Source organism: Malaya genurostris, chromosome 3 (genome assembly GCF_030247185.1).
Source record: "Malaya genurostris strain Urasoe2022 chromosome 3, Malgen_1.1, whole genome shotgun sequence".
NCBI lineage: Eukaryota > Metazoa > Arthropoda > Insecta > Diptera > Culicidae > Malaya > Malaya genurostris.
Genome location: NC_080572.1, coordinates 205,747,468 through 205,767,261, shown reverse-complemented (window position 1 = coordinate 205,767,261; position 19,794 = coordinate 205,747,468). Strand labels below are relative to the sequence as shown.

The window sequence follows — 19,794 nt, the reverse complement described above, 5'->3', positions numbered from 1 at the left end:
GGGGACGGGTGATGTTATTTTGTTCAGTATAAAAACCATTTGTTTTGTACGGGTAGAAACACCCAAAACACAAACTCAGAACTGTTTTTTTAATGGTGAATGTATTTTTTAGTTATACATTTTTCAAATCGGTGTTAATCGGATGCTGTCAACTTAACAACTGAAAGTTTTTTTCAGTTCATTAATGAAAGTGCTTGAAAGAACATATCCGCCCTTTTACAAAATCAGTCTTAAGTCGAACTGGTCCATCCATCCGAGGTAAAATTTTTATCCAAATCGAAGTAGGTAAAATCTGATAACTTCCCATCTGTTTCTGAACCCGAAAATTTGACAGTACTTTCTATTAATAATTTCAGTTTATTTCTAAATTTTCTAAATTTGTTTACTTCATAGACAAAAACTATACAGTTTCCAAAATTAGAGTCACTACGAGTCTTTTCAGTAATTAAGATACTACGGCAAATGAATTAGGGTTATTGTACCAGAAGTCATTTTATTAGTAAAGTTGCCATGTTAACTAAGAAGGAACACCGCAGAAGAAATAGTATATAGTGCAATACTGCTGTTATAGCAACGCGAAAACTCCTAGCAAATGCACCTATTTTCATGTTACCCTTAATGTCAATTTATCGAACAGAGATGTCACTCTAACTAATGATTTTCGTATATGTGATGACTACTGGAATTGAGGTGAATGGGGCTACCGTTATCCAATTTAACTTTATTTCAATTAGTGTTTGTACACTTTTGTACAGCAGCCCGGCTCAATTATTAAAACTAGAATGTTAATAGCTACGTTTATGTACAGAGTCAACTAAAGAAATTGAGTTTGCGCCTAGTAACTCGTATATATTACTTATATTTTGCCTATGTTTTTTTATACCACAACAGTTCACACTTCGACGACGCCTTTTATCATACAAAGTTTAAAATAAATTTACGATAGAAAATGGTTGGAGCGGAAATAGAAAGTCTGTGTTATACAATTTAGGATACGCTGATGCACCACTAATCTGATTTCAGTGGAAGCAATCAATGGCATTGAGTCAATGCAGATCGAAGACATTTAAAAACTTACGTATGAGATAATCCGTATATGGTGTCATATTTCTCAGAAGAAAACCTGAAAATTATACTACGCCTTATTCAAAGAACAATCATCGAAATGAAAAGGAAGAATGAATAACATAGTGGTCGTGTTAATCTTCTCAACCAAAAAAAAATCATGCTGTCAGTTCCGAATGACCAAAAGCGTCAGCAAAAGCCTTAATGAAACTATGAATTTGTTTTCACATACTTCGCTGCGAAATTTATCGCGCTGTGGTAAATTTCGATTGGTTGTGTGTGGAACAAAAAAAAACCTGTTTTAATCCACCTAGTGGTGTAATGATGCCTTTCTCATATCAATCATACTATCATGTATAATACTGTGGTATTCTTCAAAATTATTTTTCTTCGATTCATAAAAGAATAACCGAAATAGATTTGTTTGACCGTCTACTGATAAAAACTATCAATTGGAAAAGATTTGAGGTCGATTTAAAAAACTTTTTACGGTTTTTCGCTCTTTTCAGTGATGCTATAAAATTTTTAACACACTTTACCCTATATTTCCGGATCCGGAAGTCGGATTCTGATCAAATTAAGGAATTACGTATGGGACCACAGGACCTTTCATTTGAATCTAAGTTTGTGAAAATCGGTCGCGCCATCTATGAGAAAAGTTAGAACACATATTTTCATTTTTTTGCACATTTTACTCCATAGTCGGATCCGAATAATATGCAGGAATTTTGTATGGGACCACAAGACCTTTCATTTGAACCTAAGTTTGTGAAAATCGGTTCAGCCATCTCCGAGAAAAGTTAGTGCGAAAAACGTTACATACACACATACGCACATACACACACATACACACACACACACAGACATTTTGCGTACTCGACGAACTGAGTTGAATGGTATATGACACTCGGCCCTCCGGGCCTCGGTTCAAAAGTCGATTTTCACAGTGATTGCAAAACCTTTCTATATGAGAAAGGCAAAAAAAATTTTCTTCGATTCTTAAAAGAATAACCGAAATGGGGGGATGTATGGGACCACAAGACCTTTCATTTGAATCTAAGTTTGTGAAAATCGGTTCAGCCATCTCCGAGAAAAGTTAGTGCACTTATTTTCACAATATTTTGCACATTTTACCCCATAATTCCGGAACCGGAAGTCGGATCCAAATAATATTCAGGAATTTTGCATGGGACCACGAGACCTTTCATTTGAATCTAAGTTTGTGAAAATCGGTTCAGCCATCTCCGAGAAAAGTTAGTGCAAAAAAACGTTACATACACACACACACACACACACACACACACACACACACACACACACACACACACACACACACACACACACACACACACACACACACACACACACACACACACACACACAGGGACATTTTGCGTACTCGACGAACTGAGTCGAATGGTATATGACACTCGGCCCTCCGGGCCTTGGTTCAAAAGTTGGTTTTCACAGTGATTGCATAACCTTTCTTTATGAGAAAGGCAAAAAAAAAAATTTTTCTTCGATTCTTAAAAGAATAACCGAAATCGGTTTGTTTGTCCGTCTACTGATAAAAACCATCAAATTGGAAAAGATTTGAGTTCGATTTAGAATTTTTTTTAAGGTTTTTCCCCATTTTCAGTGATGGTATACAATTTTCAACACACTTTACCCTATATTTCCGGATCCGGAAGTCGGATCCGCATGAAATTCAGGAATAACGCATGGGACCACAGGACCTTTCATTTGAACCTAAGTTTGTGAAAATCGGTCGCGCCATCTATGAGAAAAGTTAGAACACACATTTTATTTTTTTTGCACATTTTACCCCATAACTCCCGAACCGGAAGTCGGATCCAAATAATATTCAGGAATTTTTTATGGGACCTTAAGACCTTTCATTTGAATTTAAGTTTATGAAAATCGATTCAGCCATCTCTGAGAAAAGTTAGTGCACTTATTTTCACAATTTTTTGCACATTTTACCCCATAATTCCGGAACCGGAAGTCGGGTCCAAATAATATTCAGGAATTTTGTATGGGACCACGAGACCTTTCATTTGAATCTAAGTTTGTGAAAATCGGTTCAGCCATCTCCGAGAAAAGTTAGTGCAAAAAAACGTTACATACACACATACGCACATACACACACACATACACACACACATACACACACACACATACACACACACACACATACACACACACACAGACATTTTGCGTACTCGACGAACTGAGTCGAATGGTATATGACACTCGACCCTCCGGCCCTCGGTTCAAAAGTCGGTTTTCACAGTGATTGCATAACCATTCTATATGAGAAAGGCAAAACGTCTACACGTCTGCGTGTACACATTTATCGCCCCACTTTATCCATACTCTCCAACCGTGAAGGCTGGCGGGTGACCTTACCGGTGTTTCCCGCTTTATTTGCAACTGTCTGTGTGGTAGTTGGTCCACCTGACGAATGAAATCTATTAGAACATCACGATAATGTATGTTGGAATGAGAAGCCTAAACCGGACTGTGAATTTTTATGTAAATCTATATATACCGTATCGTCCCCAACCACCGCACGGCCCACCGATTCTCCGACTAGTTCGATGCTTTCTCGGATGTTTGCACGAACAAGCGGATATATTCGTTCTATTTCACGATGATTAATTTTGTATTATTTCTATGAGGTTTTAGTAAAACTAGTTGTATTTAATGCCAGCTTTACGTAGTGGATGCATATTCTAAACAAATTCCAACAGCTTGTTCTCGAAAAAAAGTATGATGTATTCATATATCAAATAAATTCCTTAAACTGAGCGGAATTGTAATTGATTATGATCGGTGAATGGAAATCCCACCGTATGTATTTGGGTAATACCGTATAATGCATATAATATGAACATATTTTAGTAGTCGTGATCCAATAATGATTTTGTTTGTTTTATTTTATTCCAGAAACAAATTTGAAAAATTTCTTAAATATTTAAAAACCTTGTTTCTCGGACTCTGCTTGTAAAATTTTCATCTGAAAAGTGGGTTTCTATGGAAAATTATATTTTGAGTACCACTAACCATACCTTTCTATCACAAAGTACTTTATATACAGTACTCTAATTAATTTCGGTGTCTTTCGATAGGTGACTCTCTATGTGTTTTGTTGTATTTGGTAAATGTCATTTCATTTCGTCGTTTTGATTTTCGAAACTGCGCTGACGTTTTTTTATAGAAAGTTTTTTCAATCAGCTATCATCGTGAATCAAAGATGTTGGTATACAAATCAAATTTTGAGCTAATGTGCCATTCATTGCTTTTCATGTTCAATCAGAAGAAAAAAGGTGTTCGTGATCCACCGTGTGCTTGTGAACATGTGAAAGGTGGTTTCTAAAATTCAAACAAAACAAATTATTGGATGAAGACAACACGTAAGCTTATCGACAGATTTCAGAGTCGCTGAAAGTTTAACAGCAAACAAATTACCAAATATCTACGAGGCTTGGAAAATATTCAGACAGAAAAAGGTGATTTTACTCCACCACAGGTCGAATTGCGTTCAAACGGTGGGATGTCTCCAGTGGAAAAGTGCTTGACCATGCACCTTACTCACCAGACCTAGCCCCATCCGACCTTTTCTCTTTGGGTCACTTTCTGAGCAGCTCTTCAATTATTACGAAAATTTACGAAAATCGCTCACCTCATTTACAAAAAAAAAACACAAAATTTATAATATAAAAAAATTAATTATCAGTTATTTTGACTCCAATAAATTTAACCATATTAAATCAAATCAAACTACATTAAGTTTACTAATCACTATTCATTTGCTACTTAGCTATTGGCTTCTTTTTCGAACAAGAATGTTTAATTCTTTTGTACGCAGGAAATGTCCAAAACTCTAGAACCATATTATATCTGATCACACGCTTGAAACTGTCAATTAACTAGAGCCGTTTTCGCCTTTCTCATATAGAAAGGTTATGCAAACACTGTGAAAACCGACTTTTGAACCGTGGCCTGAAGGCCCGAGTGTCATATACCATTCGAATCCGTTCGTTGAGTACGCAAATTGTCTGTGTGTATGTAACGTTTTTGTAACTAACTTTTCTCTTAGATGGCTGAACCAATTTCCTCCTCCTTAGGTTCAAATAAAAGATCTTGCGGTCCCATTCAAAATTCCGGAATTTTGTTTGGATCTGACTTCCGGTTCCGGAGTTATGGGACAAAATGTGCAGAAAGCTGAGCCGATTTTCACAAAATTAGATTTAAATGAAAGGCCCGTGGTCCCATAGAAAATTCCTGAATTTCATCTTGATCCGACCTCCGGTTCCGCAATTACAGGGTGATTAGTCTAAAAGTTCCAATTTCAAAATACTTTTCTCAAAGATGGTGTGGTCGATTTTTACAAATGAATGGTCTCATGGTCCTATACAAAACTTCTGCATTTTATCTGGATCCGACTTCCGGTTCCGGAATTACAGGATAAAGAGTGAAGAACATCTCACGCATTTATACAGAGCAGTGATGAAAAACACTAAAAATGAAGTTGCTGGGGGCTCAAATCAGTTCCAATCTATAGACTTTGTAAGTTAACGGGCAAACGTATCCAATCCGGCTATGCCGTTTCCCGGTTTCCGCTTTCGGAAGCTCCGGAAATTGTAGTCACAAAATTTAAAATGAAACAAACTCACTTTTGTCAGCGATGGCTTGACCGATTTTTACAAACTTAGTTACAAATAAAAGGCCTTGTTGTCTCATTCAAATTTCCTGAATATTGTTTGGATTCGACTTCCGTCTCCGGAATGATGGGGTAAAACGTGCAAGGAAAAAGGAAAATTAGGTCACCAACTTTTCTCTGAGATGGCAGAACCGATTTTCACAAACTTAGATTCAAATAAAAAGTCCTATGGTCCCATAGAAAATTCCTGAATTTTATCTGTATCTGGCTTCAGGTTCCGGAATTACAGGGTGATTAGTGTAAAAATTCCAATTTCAGATTACTTACTCACCTTTCTCAAAAATGGCGTTACCTATTTTTACAAACTTAGATGTTATGAGTTCCAACACAACTCCTGAATTTCATCCGGATTTGACTTCCGGTTCCGGAATCACAAGGTGATGAGTGTCCAACCAAAACAAACTAACCGTGAATGAACCGGTCGAACTTTGATTCAAATAATTATTTTATTATCCTATTGAATGAGGTTCCGACATTCAGGATAATAAAAGATAAAAAATGTCTAAACTTCATATAGTTGACGACACAAAACAGTACGAAATTTTCGAAACAGATTGTAAAACTATTCGAACTTGTAGACTGGCTATTCAATAGCCCCAAAAACTGACTGCAACTGTGACAGTCTCCCAATTTCGGCTCCGAAAACAATTATCCAAAATATCCAATATAAAAAATTGCATTGATTTCTCGTGAAATGGTAATGAGACAGGCACCATTACCCCACTAGATGAATTTAAACAGGTTTTTATTTTTAGACTTTCTGCTAAAATTCATTACGCGTCCATAATAGGGCCATTGTACCAATAGTCATCTCGTTAATAGAGTCGCCATGTTATTTTGTCGATTACTCAACTTTCGAGTATTGCTGTTATAGCGACGCAAAAACTCGAAGCGAAAGCACCCATTTTCATCTTACTCTTATGAATGGTAGATGAATGGGGCTACCGTTACCTTATAATCCTGGCAAATATAAACGATGATGCTCCATACTATGCTCTTTTCAGATGTTACATCAGTGATAAATTTTGTATTCCTGTATTCCTCCATGAAACACGGAATGGATGCACAATTTTCAAAATAAAGTTGCATTTTCGATGGATGATCCATCTGACAAGTAAACAGGGATGTTACAAGGGACGTCTAAAAATTCTAGAAGATTTCGCGAAACTCAGTTGATAGCCCCGGTTGTAGGCAAATGACCAGGATCATGAAATATATAGATCTAGAGACCCGACTGTTATAATAATGTAATAGCTGTCAGTGACAATAAAAGTGGGTGCGGAAATGTACCCAAAATGTACATATATGAATTACCTGCGCATTTCACACAACTTCAGCATGTGTTGGATAAAATACACCCATTTATTATTATAGTGCTGATTCAGTATCTCGCTCTTTGATTACTTGCTTTCGGCTAAAATGTAATGGAACTACGAAAATTCAAATTATGACAGTAAAGATACCAATACTTTTTTTATATTTTAACAAATGTGAAATAGCAATGGAGATCATTTAGATGTTTACAAAGAGTGAATGAAAAATTACCATCCACAGTAGATTGAAGTACGCATCCTCACCGTGTGTAACGGTGGAAAAACTCATAATTTCCGGCATAGGTTGCATGTCTGGCTGTGGCGATACGCTGTTCGCATACAAAAAAAAAACAGATCCGCAAAAATTGTTTAGTTCATTATCTTGCCATTCGTTTATCTGTTGCGATTATAAAAAAATAGAAGCACAGTTTGATTCAAATACACACTTTGTTGATATTCTTTCGTTGTATTGGAGCTGAGTTTGTATTGAATCGTTGATTTTTATTAGCGGGGCTATTTCGGGTAATGGTTAGAGCTAAATTCGATTGCACACTTCGACCAAAAACGAGTTTTAAATTTTTTTTCACGCCATTACAGCTTCATTTGTTACGAATGTGAATGGTGTATAAATACGCAATTTGTAGATTGCATGTCTAGGGAGGGACGTTCACCCCAAATTAGTTCGACTATAATATTTTATTTAACTCAACTCATTAATTTTTTTGCACTCGAAACAAATATTTGTAATATAATTTCTTCTGACTCTTGTGTTCAAAATCGTACACTGCGGTGATTTTCACCGAATTTTCATTTGTAAGCTTTACACAGTTTTTTTTATAAAAAAAAAGTTTGCATGCGATTGGATGTCTATTCTACACTTTTACATTACAAAAAGTGCAGCTTATTTGAAAGCTGTCTAATGGTTTCAAACTTAGATATCTACAATAGTTTTACGTTATTATTCCAATATCAATTACGATCTCAAACTCTGATCCCCACATCCTGAATGAGAGCATGAAACATTGTTCTGCCATATTTCGTATCGTGCTTGGATCAAAACACTACTCCTCTTCGTTTTGAAAGTCAGTAACAATTAGTACTGCAACGAAAACTACGTAGTATCGATATAATCGATACTCTGTTTTTGGTAGAGTTAATCATTACACCGACGACACGACCAGCCACTCACTATTCAAAACTGTATCACAAATTTAACTACCCCTCAGTAACTCGTAATGTCAAAATGAAATCGCTTGAAAAATGTTGGAAACTGGCAACTAAGCCTGAAAAACTGTTGTGTTGGAAATAACATCTACCGTTACCCTAGTTACATTTATTTACTTTTATTTACATTTATTTTATTAAGTTTAATATGGGTTTAAATTCATATAAGGAACAAATCAGAGTTGACTCCTTACTTATTAAGAAGTGTTCGTAGGATTTATCTTCGCTAGCGGAATTGTGCTTAATATATTAGATCTACCGACATCATACCGAATTTTGTTATCGAAGATAAAGAGGCGTTGGAATATGAAAAATTTTACAAGACGAAAATATTAATCGATTTATTATTATTGCGCCCTGACTTAATTACAGATTAAGATTAATTATTATTATAATTGTTCGCATCTTTGGAGTACCTTCAAGTAAAAACATCGAACTACGAATTAGTAGTTTTCTAATCAAACAAAACTATCAAGTTACGAAAAAATCCATGGGGTCTATTTAAAAAAAAAACTATGTTCATTATAGTTATTTATTCTTGATTTTTCGCGATATGGATACAAAACTTGGTAAACTGGGCTTTTTTCTACTACCATTTCTAAATCTATATATCTTTAGACGACCAATATCGCCAAGCACCTTAAGAGATTATAAAGTCCGTCTAATTTGCAATCAAAGCTATTGCTCGAACCGCATTCGCATAGGCAGCCAATTCTTGATCACATTCTCGATCAATTGCAGTCCACAAAGAAGACTCTTCTCCCGACATGTTTTATCGGGTACAAGATTTTTGAGTGTTTGTTTCTTGCGATTTTCGAGTGTTTGGTTCACGAGATCTCGAAGATACAATGAGCTTAAAACATCAGAAATTTGCATTATGTCCTGATACTTATTATCCGGACGCGTGGCTCAAGTGTCATATTTGGTGTCCTGTAATGATCCGTCATAATAATCAGGTCAAGATAATTAAACGAATAAAATCATTCACTAATAATTTTATACTCGTACTTACAGAAGTTTGAAATCACTAGGGAAAATCGTTTTGGTTTTATTCGACATTCTGGTTTGTTTATTTACCATGGAGCTCCTTGGTAACTAGTTCATAGCAACCTAAACAGTGTTGCACAAGAAGATTATTTTTATCATTTTCAAGGGGTCACTATATTCGTGGTAACTGACGGTAAATCGCTCACTAACACTTTTTATTCCGATTTTTCTTCGGAGTGCCTGGTCGTGTCGTCGATTACACCATAAGCAACCAAAATCTAGTGCGAGGCATGCATGGCTTTCAAATTGAAGCAACGAATATTAACAAAAGAATTTCACCCTCTGTGCTATTCACACACATTCGCATGTCGGGTGAAATTCACAGCACAACCCAAGCAGATGCTTCGTTCGTTCATTAGTTCATGATTATGTGCGCCAGCTGATGACTCTGCTTCATGAGGTCAGCATTTGATTAATGGCTCTCATATGTAAACTCCCAAGAAATAAATTGATCGTTTTGAAAATGGGCTCAAATGCAAAATTTATGCTGTACAGTGTTTGAAATGTGGTCAAATTTGGTCTTAAGTGCAAACATTATGTTCAAAAATGATTTCTGTAAACCTACACTGAAAAAACACCGTAAACATTGCCTGTACGACCTTGCTTCGCGTCTAATAGCAGGCAGTGAAGCAAAGTTCTTCATTCTCGTACAATACGAACGAGAGGGATCCCTTCATTTAATTGCATTACCATGGATTGCTTAGTTCATGTAGTCACTTTTGGTAACAAGATTAGGGAATGAAAGCGAATATTCTGAGATGAAAAAATCATAATTAACAACAGTGCACGTGTATCAGTAGTTAACAGTTCATTACAGTATACAATATATGCCGCTACGGATGAGGGATGGTAGCTTGTATGTTACGGGTAACCTGATCTATGCGTTCCCACAGCGGATGTCGGTAAAAACTTTGAAGGCAAAAACCGGATTAAAATATTTGTTTTTAAAGAACCGGTTACGTTTTTATCTTTATCCGGTTTTTACAACCTAAAATACTTAAACGGATTTTCCCAACTAAGTTGCATATATTTACATAATCATCGATGTCGTTTTCATTGACATTTTTAAGCTACGCGAACAGATTTCAACTAAAGAAATGGATGATTTGGAATTGCGATTTTTACTTTGCTTTCTGTTGTCTCCGGAATTTGACACCAATAAAAAAAACACATTTTCAACTACTTTAGTATGTGCAAATCAAAAGATATATTGGTTGAATAAAAAAGTGTTGAATCAACTATCGAAAAAATAACAAACTACGATATCATGATTTTATGATCGAAGGGTTTTCCGTGCTGCACAATTCATTTGTACTATAGCAGGGAGGACACTTCAAGATCATTTTCAGAATTTTCTTCTGAATCCTTTGAAGCGTTTTCTCACTGGTGGAACAACAGCTTTATCAAATTGGTACGGTATGAAGCATGGCTGGTCTGAATGTTCGTTTACAAATTAGTTATTTGTAGAACATTCTATATCATTTATTTTACCCCGATTTAAACCTTTTCATTTTATGCGATCCTTGATAGTGAAACTATCATCACACCCATTAAATCTAAATATTTTGCTTGATCAAACCATGTCAATTTCAAACCATTCAATTTGATTGCAAGATTTTTGTTTGGTTTAGGAAAATAAGCTCTGGACTCATGAGGAAAGACAATTAATTGCCCTATTGGCGCATTTGATGTTTTTTCCCAATTTTTCAGTAAATCACTGGAAATATTTAAGCTTTTTTGTAGTCGACAGCAGATCACTCAAGAATTCCTACCCGTGGATGAAAGATTTGTATCGTCGAAGAATAGATTTATGACAAGCAAACGGATAGATTTGGGAGACTTGAGGTTAAAATATTGAATAGAATTGGAGCTACGCTCGAACCTTAAGGAACACCTGCTCGTACGGGTAGCGATTCAGATTAACAATTCTGATAGCTAACCTGAAAAGTACGATTAGTTAAATAATGTTGAATCATTGTGATCAAGTAAATTGGAAATTGGAAATAGGACATTTTTTCCTTGTGCCAAACATCGTATGCTTTTTCTGTGTCTAGAATAACAACTCCATTGGATAAACCAGATTTATTTGCTGTTGTCATGTTGGTTATTCTAAAGTTGAATGCTGAAGACGAAAGCGTAGCTGCTCCGTTTAAAAGTTGAACGTCCTAAGTAATCTAATTCATTCTATTACTATTTTCAAAGATGTTCAGGCGGATTCAAATAGATGAGAGGCGTAAATGAGATTCATTAGTAGCTTGTTGGGGATTGAAAATTTTAAGAAAGCGTAAATATTTGTCGTAAAACAAAAATTTATGTAAGGTGCAAGTATACTACTTTGATGAAAAAGTTCCCGAAATCCCTACCGTGTGACGATCTCAGTCACCCGATTACTTTTTTTAAGTTGCACATCTGTCATTGATATTCTACAAAATTTTCATCTTGACTCCTGGACATTTGTAAAAGTTACACTGTATTGAGTTTGCATTAAATTTTGCTTTAAAAACGGTTTCCATGGTGCGACGATATTGCAAATGTTAGAAGAATTTTTCGGAAATGATACTCTGAAAAAAAACAGTCGTTTATCAGTGGCGGTCACACCGAATGAGCCGCGACCAAAAAAAAAACGTCGATTTAAGTCGAAAAAGAAGGCGATGCCCGAAGCTTCCATTGATCACAAGGGTGTTGTGTATCACGAAGTCCTTCCACAAGGCCAGACCGCCAACAAGGAGTATTATTTGGGCGTTATGATATGTTTGTGTGAAGTAATTCGCCGAAAAAGACCAGGCAAACATCGTGGATCTTTTACCGTCACAAAATGCCATCGTTATCCGTGAACATTAGACTAAAAACAAAACGAATATCATTCAGCAACCACCGTATTCACCTGAATTGGCTTCCTGCGACTTTTTCCTATTCGGTCGATTAAAAAAACCGCTCCGTGGAACGCGTTTCAGAACCCGAGATGAGATTATGGAAAAATCGCAGGCCATACCGAAAACTGAATATAAAAAAAAATGTTTCAAGGATTGGATCAAGCGCTGGCATGAGTGTATTGCAGGCGATGGGTGTACTATATCGATTTTGATGAATAATCTTGTATTTTGAATTTTCTGAATAAATACCGGGAACTTTTTGATCAAAGTAGTAGAGCGACCGTAGTTGAAAAATTTTCTGAGCCTATATAAATTTAAAATGCTTGACAGGTCTGATTAAGTTATAGGACAGCGAACCTGTAGATAATTTCATTAGTGTTTTCCTTATTTTCCCAAAATGTGGTATTTAATCGGTGCATTGATTACTAGAGCACCACAAAGCTTATGTCGTTTTCGTTTTTAAATTGCACTACACTGGTGTAGCGAAAGCTGCACTGAAACCGTTCGTTTTTACCAATTGCACTACACCAGTGCTACACTTTTTCTGCACCGATACCACTGGTGTAGCACTCATCAAAAGTTTGGTGTAGCTCTGTGCAATGGAATCGTGTATTGTAGTCAATGGTTACTGTTTATGTTTTCGTCATTTTTGTTCGTTTATTCATGCCTCAGTGTAGCACTGCACCGGTGTAGTGCAAATTAAAAACGAAAACGCCATTAGTTTTTATATTGTTCATACCATTTTCAACTACACATATCTCAATATATTATCGACTCAAATTCCGTAAGGTTAAGGTTATATAAAGCAACATCAAAAATATATTTTAATAAGGAACTGCAAACCACGGATCTTCCGTTACTTCTCAGGTGTTTTTTATCAGGTTTGAAAACATTCATTCGGTTCGATTTTTACAAATCACATGATGCTAGAACATACCTCCTCAAAATGTTGTTGGTTCTGCTGCTGATTCGACTGCTGCTGTTGCGGCGGCTGCTGCTGCTGCTGTTGTTGTTGCTGCTGCTGATTGGTGTAGAAAGAAGTAGTGTATTCCATTTGTTCTTCTTCGTCGATGGGTTCAGGGCCAATGTTGGCCTGTGGGAGTTGGTCGCTGTTGTGATAGTAAAATTTCAACGGCTCAGGTGTCTGGCAGAGCTGCTCGAAGCCACTATTGCATAGGTTTGCCAGCAACGATACCGCCATTCGTAGTTCTATCGCATCGGGAGTTCCAGCTCGTTCTTGATGAAATTACCACAAAATTGAACTTTCTATTGTCAACAATCGATTGTTCGATGTTTCACTCACTGTCACAGAACCGAATGTAATCTGCTTTTGGCTTTTTTTTTTCTTCTCTTCTCACAATCGTGTGATAACACGCGCGTTACTCGGATAGTGAACTCTTGGATTGGTTAGTATGTCCCTTATTTTTCAATTGTTCCAGGTGCAACGGATGATGTTGAAAATTTCCACAGTTTGTACAGCGAGCTTTTAACAGTTTACATATTCGTTCGATAAGTATCCCGATCGAAAATGGTTGAACGTACGTGCCTGTTCTCTATGTACCTTAATATTATTGCTTTTTTTTATATATACTTTATCTAAAGAATATATCTAGAAAATTTGCACTTTCACTAGTATTTTTTTCGGGAATTATATTTCTGGTCATACGATTACACTAAGTACACATATTGGATTGGACATACACAATAAGTCTGGGCATTGAAATTGCGAGTCAGTTAAAACAACACGAAGAAAGAATTGTACAGCTTTTTTATTCCAGTAGTTTCACGCTGTCGATGGTTTTGGAGTAAAGAATTGTCAATATCAATCAGCATCTTGTTGACCATGAAAACGACGAACTCCGGACACTTATTTTCCGACTCCATATGGCACACTAATGGCGCAGAATTTCAGCGACAACTGTTCAAGCACTTTGTTCAGTAGCAGCTCCACTTTGATAATGTTCCCTAGTGTTTCAGATAGAACGTCTTTTAGGTGAATTTTCGAACAGCAGCTTCTTTCACTAAACCTGTTTTCCGCTTCGGTTGATTGACTTTTTCGCACACATTCAGTTCACATGCACGATGTGGAATGAGCCCTTCCAGTGGAAAAATTTTGATATCGCTTCGTTGTCGGTGAATGTGTCAATGTAGAGGAAAACGGTACAGCCCGAGCACACGCGCGCACGATTATCTCTTCAAGGATGAAGTGGCGGCTTCTAATCGTTGATATAATACTCAAACGACCTGATAGAATCCATAATACTAATACTGCATACTGCTATCTCCAACACACCACTAAATGCTGAAGCATAGCTTCGCGCGATATTCCAGCGCACACAGCATTTTTTGGCTTGTTAACTCCTCCAGAACACAACACAAAATGTGATTCTCACTCAAACGGTAACAGTTGTTTGCTACTCCGTCACTATCTGCCTTGTTTGATTTGCTGCTATGGGGGACTCATTCAAGGGGGCACCAGTTAGACAGAGCAATCAACTTATTTTACTTTAAATTAAGATTTATTAAGCCCAATAGAGCGTCGACAACTCGGTTTGTCTTGGCTTGCGCGCCCGCGTATCTTCCGTTGATCGAAATATAATTTTATTTCATATCACCACTTTATTCCGCACTAATTTACTGCTCCCGTTCTTCTGTTTGCGTTTACACTTTTCACTTTAGCAAATAAAGCTTGTCTGTTTCCAACTGAAATGCGTCTCGAACAGAAAAGTCTTGTTCAAGCTTTGATTTGTTGGCGTTTCGGTTTCCAATGTAGCGCACGATGTTTAGCAATACTACACAATAGCCGCTAATACTAATTACTATTTTGGAATTCGAATTCGCTTCACACACGTTCACAGCGCCACCCAACCTCGGTCGGTATGGGGCAGTTTTTATCTATATATTCAACTTCCACGCTGGCGTCTTGATGTTCGCCCTCTGCTATTCGCACGGATCAAAACAAGTTTAGTCCGTCGAGTGGTGGTCGGTCATGCAAAAAAAAAGTATATGATGGTTTCTATTCAGGGTTGACTCTTTTGCACAGGGACAAAATGGCTTTCCTGGTCAAAAAGTGGCTCCTATCTGAGTACGTATCACTCAACCGAATCACGCGAAACAACTGAAAAGGAAAAAATATGCTATTAACGATTTTATAAACATTTCGAGACGCGTATACGGCTCTCAGCTTTGTCGATGTGTGTGATTATTAAACCCAGAGGCCGCTGAGAGTTAAGAATGAGTAAACACAGCAGGAGAAACACACGGTAAACATGTTCCGAAGCAGGGCGTACGTCAACATGTTGTACCCATTCGGCTTATACGCAAAGCGTCGTCAAGCCAAGCCGAGTGTTGCTTGATTATACAGCTAGTATGGCGTCCTCTGAAATCGAGTAATCTTCTCTTCGCTGCGTTCGTTTTCTCTCGACAGCTCAGGCTAAAATAAAAATCACCGATACCTACAACCACCTAGACAGATGGATAAATATGCAGGACCCGTTTATTTAATCAGAAAAACAAAACTCGACTCGACATATCCAACAGCAAAGTGACGAACAATCTTTACGCAAGTGTCGCGCGCGAATTTCAGACGATCTCATTCGCTATCGCAATACTACCTTTCCGTGCTGGTTGATAGACGGTATTGAACATTGCACACTCTATTTTCGGCACGCCGGATTATGATTTTAAGTTCAAGACTCCCACGTACTGACGCAAACGTGTACGTATATGAAAGTTTACTTCAATTAGTATCATCCCACCGTGCATTCATGCCGTGAGAGTGAGTATACACTTACTGGTATGATCTTTTGATATTGAGAAATGCGTACAAACGACCAACGCGGATAACACCAAATATAACATAGTATTGTATACCGCATGGTAATATAATATCTGAAGGGCTTGAGAAAAAATAAATATGGCACGATTCAAATGTTTGAATCTCTCACATTTTTCGCGAATGTTTTGTTAGTCCACTGTATATATGAGCGAAATATAAGCGACGCAACGCAAATCTTTAATTCCACATTCCGAAACAAAGTCTGACCTACTTTTCAAAAAACGATAGTACTACAGCAGTAGCAGTAGACTAACGATTAATAATTATTTCTGGGCTCGAACATACGACGATAAGGCTGGAGAGGTAGCACCTGACGTCTTAAACCATCTGTCTCATGTCACTGAATTTCGGCTTTTTTCGCAAAATTTACTCAATGTAAGTCGAGTAATAACCGAAATAATAATACGACATTCTACCTTATGCTAACGCATCCCTCTGGACTGAATAACACGTGCCAAAAATCAATAACAACACACTGAAACAGCTCCACCACATCTGACGAACTGGTGGAAACGCATAGCAGTTTGTTGCCAGATTCCCGAAGCTGAATGTTATTCTTAACCATGCTATGTTTCATTGACCTACCTAATTAAAGAGTTCGATTTTGAGTGTCTTGGGAAAGTAAAAAAAAACAGAAATATGACGTCAGTGCCTTCAATTATTAACAGCTACAATTTTACTCCTTCAAGTAATGTATGTATATTCGCTTGAAACGACAGTTGAACAATTGAAAAAATTCACCTATCAGTGTCATAGTATCCACATATAAATGAAGATAGTCCCTGGACGAATTGAATAAACTCAATCTCGGGTTAGCTTTGATGAAAGTTTTGAAATCAATATAGGGGAATGGGAACTAAGCTGGGTATACTTGATATCTTTTTTGGATACTAGTGCCATTGTGAGTTACTGTGTTACTTTTATTATTTTCAGAACAATGAATCAAAAACAATTTCGAGTTTTAATTTTACACTGCTTCTTGATGGGAAAAAATACCGTTCAAGCGAAGCAATGGCTTGAAAAGTGTTATGGAGACTCCGTTCCATCAGAAACAGTGGTCGTAGAGACACCGATTTATGCTGAACGCAGTGAACATCCAAATGAGGCGGTAACACCAGAAAACATAAAAACAAATCAAAATAACGTGTTGCTTTATATTGCATGAGCATTTGACTATGAGAAAGCTCTGTTCAAAGTGGGTGCCGCGTTTGCTCACTGTTGACCAAAAACGAGAACGTGTTGATGATTCTGAGCAGTGTTTGGCCATGTATAAACGTAACAAACCGAATGTTTTGTGTCGATATGTGACAATGGATGAAACATGGATTCATCACTTCACTCCGGAATCAAAATGATCGTTCACAGCAACTGGTGAACCTCGTCCAAAGCACCCGAAAGTACAATAATCGGTTGGCAAGATTATGGCCTCGGTATTTTGGGATGTGTGTGGTGTAATCTTTATCGATTATCTTGAGAAAAGAAATACCATTAACAGTGAATATTATATAGCGTTATTGGAGCGTTTGCAGGCTGAAATTACCAAGAAACGACCGCATTTGGCAAAGAAACAAATTTGGTTTCATCAAGACAATGGCCAAACTACATGAATTGAACTTCGAATTGCTCACACATCCACCGTATTCGTCAGATTTGGCTCCCTGCGACAACTGGCTGTTCGCAGACCTGAAAAAAAATGCTCGCCGGTAAGAAATTTTGCACTATTGAAGAAGTTATCGATGAAACTGAGGCCTATTTTGAGGCAAAAGATAAATCGTTCTACAAAAGTGGTATTGAAATGTTAGAACGACGCTGGAATAATTGCGTTGCTCTTGATGGAGATTACGTTGATGAATAAAGTTAATTTTGAACCGAAAAAATCGTATTCTCTTTGTTAGACCCGGGATGCGGAGTAACACAAATACCAATGCCCATAATGCTGATACAACTTAGACGCACAAAAAATGTAATTCAAAATTATAAAACGATTCGTTCAACTAGTGGTTGGAATTTTGCGCGCATTTTTTGGGACTACATTCCAGCTTAAGGGGCGGGTAAGGCCTAACACTTTTGAAAAATAATTTATTTATTTTTTGTTTGTATTTTCTTATAGTAAAATTTTTCCAGAATATTCTGTGAAAATTTTAAGCCTCTCGGAAAATAACTCAGCATGTTATGGGCCTTTATCTTTGCTTATCTCATACTGCGAAAAAGTAAGAGCTTGGCGCACAGGCTCAAGATTTCTTCTTCGATTAAAAATTTGACAAAACATTATAGAAATGTTTCATTATAACAAAAACCAAAAGAAAAAGTATGATTTTTTTGAAAATCTACTGTCAAAACACCACAACGTCTTACGTCTTCGGGTGTGTTTTATCAAACTTCTCGCACGGCTTACAGTAGAGCAGCAGCTTTCAGATAATATTGATTTATGGCTCATGGATTCTACATGGATACTTTGTGTAATCCAACAAACACATAAGAAGAACTGGGGTTTCTTAATTACATGTGCAATACTCGTACCTCAATCAGTCTACCGGGTAATTTAGTTCTACACTTGCCTTTCGATAACAAAACGAATCTCTCCGTACTGCAACATGTTTCTACGAACGCATTCCTCGGTAGTACCCACAGGATCATGACACAACCACAACTGTCCATATACACTGGTGTGTTTCATGTTCGACAAGAACACATTATTGTTATCGGCTGCGAATTTAACTGCCACACGAATAGCGATAAATTGAATATATGTTGCACTGTTAGTTTTGTCAAATTGAATCTCTTCAACTTTCCTTAGGCTGCACCTTAAACAAAACTTTAATTTCGAATTCTAGACCATCGCGCTCGTACCTAAACCAATTACTCGTTGAGTTGGCTTATATCGAAATAGTCATCTTGTTCCTCCCAGTTAAATTCTTTAACGGGGGATACGAGCTTTGAGGGACCGTCCTGAAAAAGAAGACATTGATAGCACAATTTTAATGACATTATAGCAAACTTTCATTGTCTATTTTCATTCAAAACAAAATTAAAAAAGTGTTCCGCATACAGCAGACACTTTACGTTTACTAAGCGGTTTATGTTGAAATGCTAGGTGGTATAACAGTTCAACATAAACTGTTATGCGTGTTCTAACAAAACCGGATCTTAGTTCGACGTAAACTTACATAGAAAATTAAAAAAAATTGCAGTGAACATGAGGATTGTGTTAAATCAATAGTAAAAAATGTCCCTTCTGACGTACGTATATATTCTTTTCATAATATGTAAACTTACGCAATTTTTTAAATGTATATTAGTTAATCAATGATAATGATGAATTCAAGAATTTGTAGTAGGCTGACTTTTTACATTTTACTGCAATTATTTTGAACGAAACTGTAAACAAATTTGTAATTACAACATTGTCGATTATACCGCATTAGATACTATGTGATTCTTCAATATCGTGTAAAAGTTATTGAAACTATTGAACTGTACTGTGCCTGAATAGAAACACGAACAATTTCTGATCCTAATGAACTGAATCAATTAGTATATTAAAACCGATAATTTTAGAACTCGGTCGAAATATCAGTTTTCACAATGGTTGCATAGCTTTTCCTTCTGTAACAAAGAGAAAACACGCGAAGACCTATGTGGCGGTCACATGATCTAAATATAGGTATGTTTTCGTTGGTTTTTGTCGTAGTTACCAACTGTTCATCC

The 19,794-nt window shown here is 36.8% G+C and overlaps 2 protein-coding genes across 3 annotated transcripts in view; both read right to left on the bottom strand.

The window, feature by feature from the left end:
• The window catches only part of LOC131439063 (upstream-binding protein 1), a 61,692-nt gene extending 47,709 nt beyond the window's left edge, over positions 1 to 13,983 (bottom strand). Inside the window, exon 1 of the mRNA XM_058609601.1 lies at positions 13,186 to 13,983. Coding sequence (XP_058465584.1) covers positions 13,186 to 13,449 — 264 coding nt within the window. The 5' untranslated portion in view covers positions 13,450 to 13,983. The remainder of the gene's footprint in view (positions 1 to 13,185) is intronic.
• Positions 13,984 to 18,648: 4,665 nt separating this feature from the next.
• Positions 18,649 to 19,794, bottom strand: part of LOC131439064 (probable inactive tRNA-specific adenosine deaminase-like protein 3) — a 43,761-nt gene continuing 42,615 nt past the window's right edge. For both annotated transcript variants that reach the window (XR_009231051.1, XR_009231050.1), the window contains one exon: positions 18,649 to 19,035. The gene's annotated coding sequence lies outside the window, so the exon portion shown is untranslated. The remainder of the gene's footprint in view (positions 19,036 to 19,794) is intronic.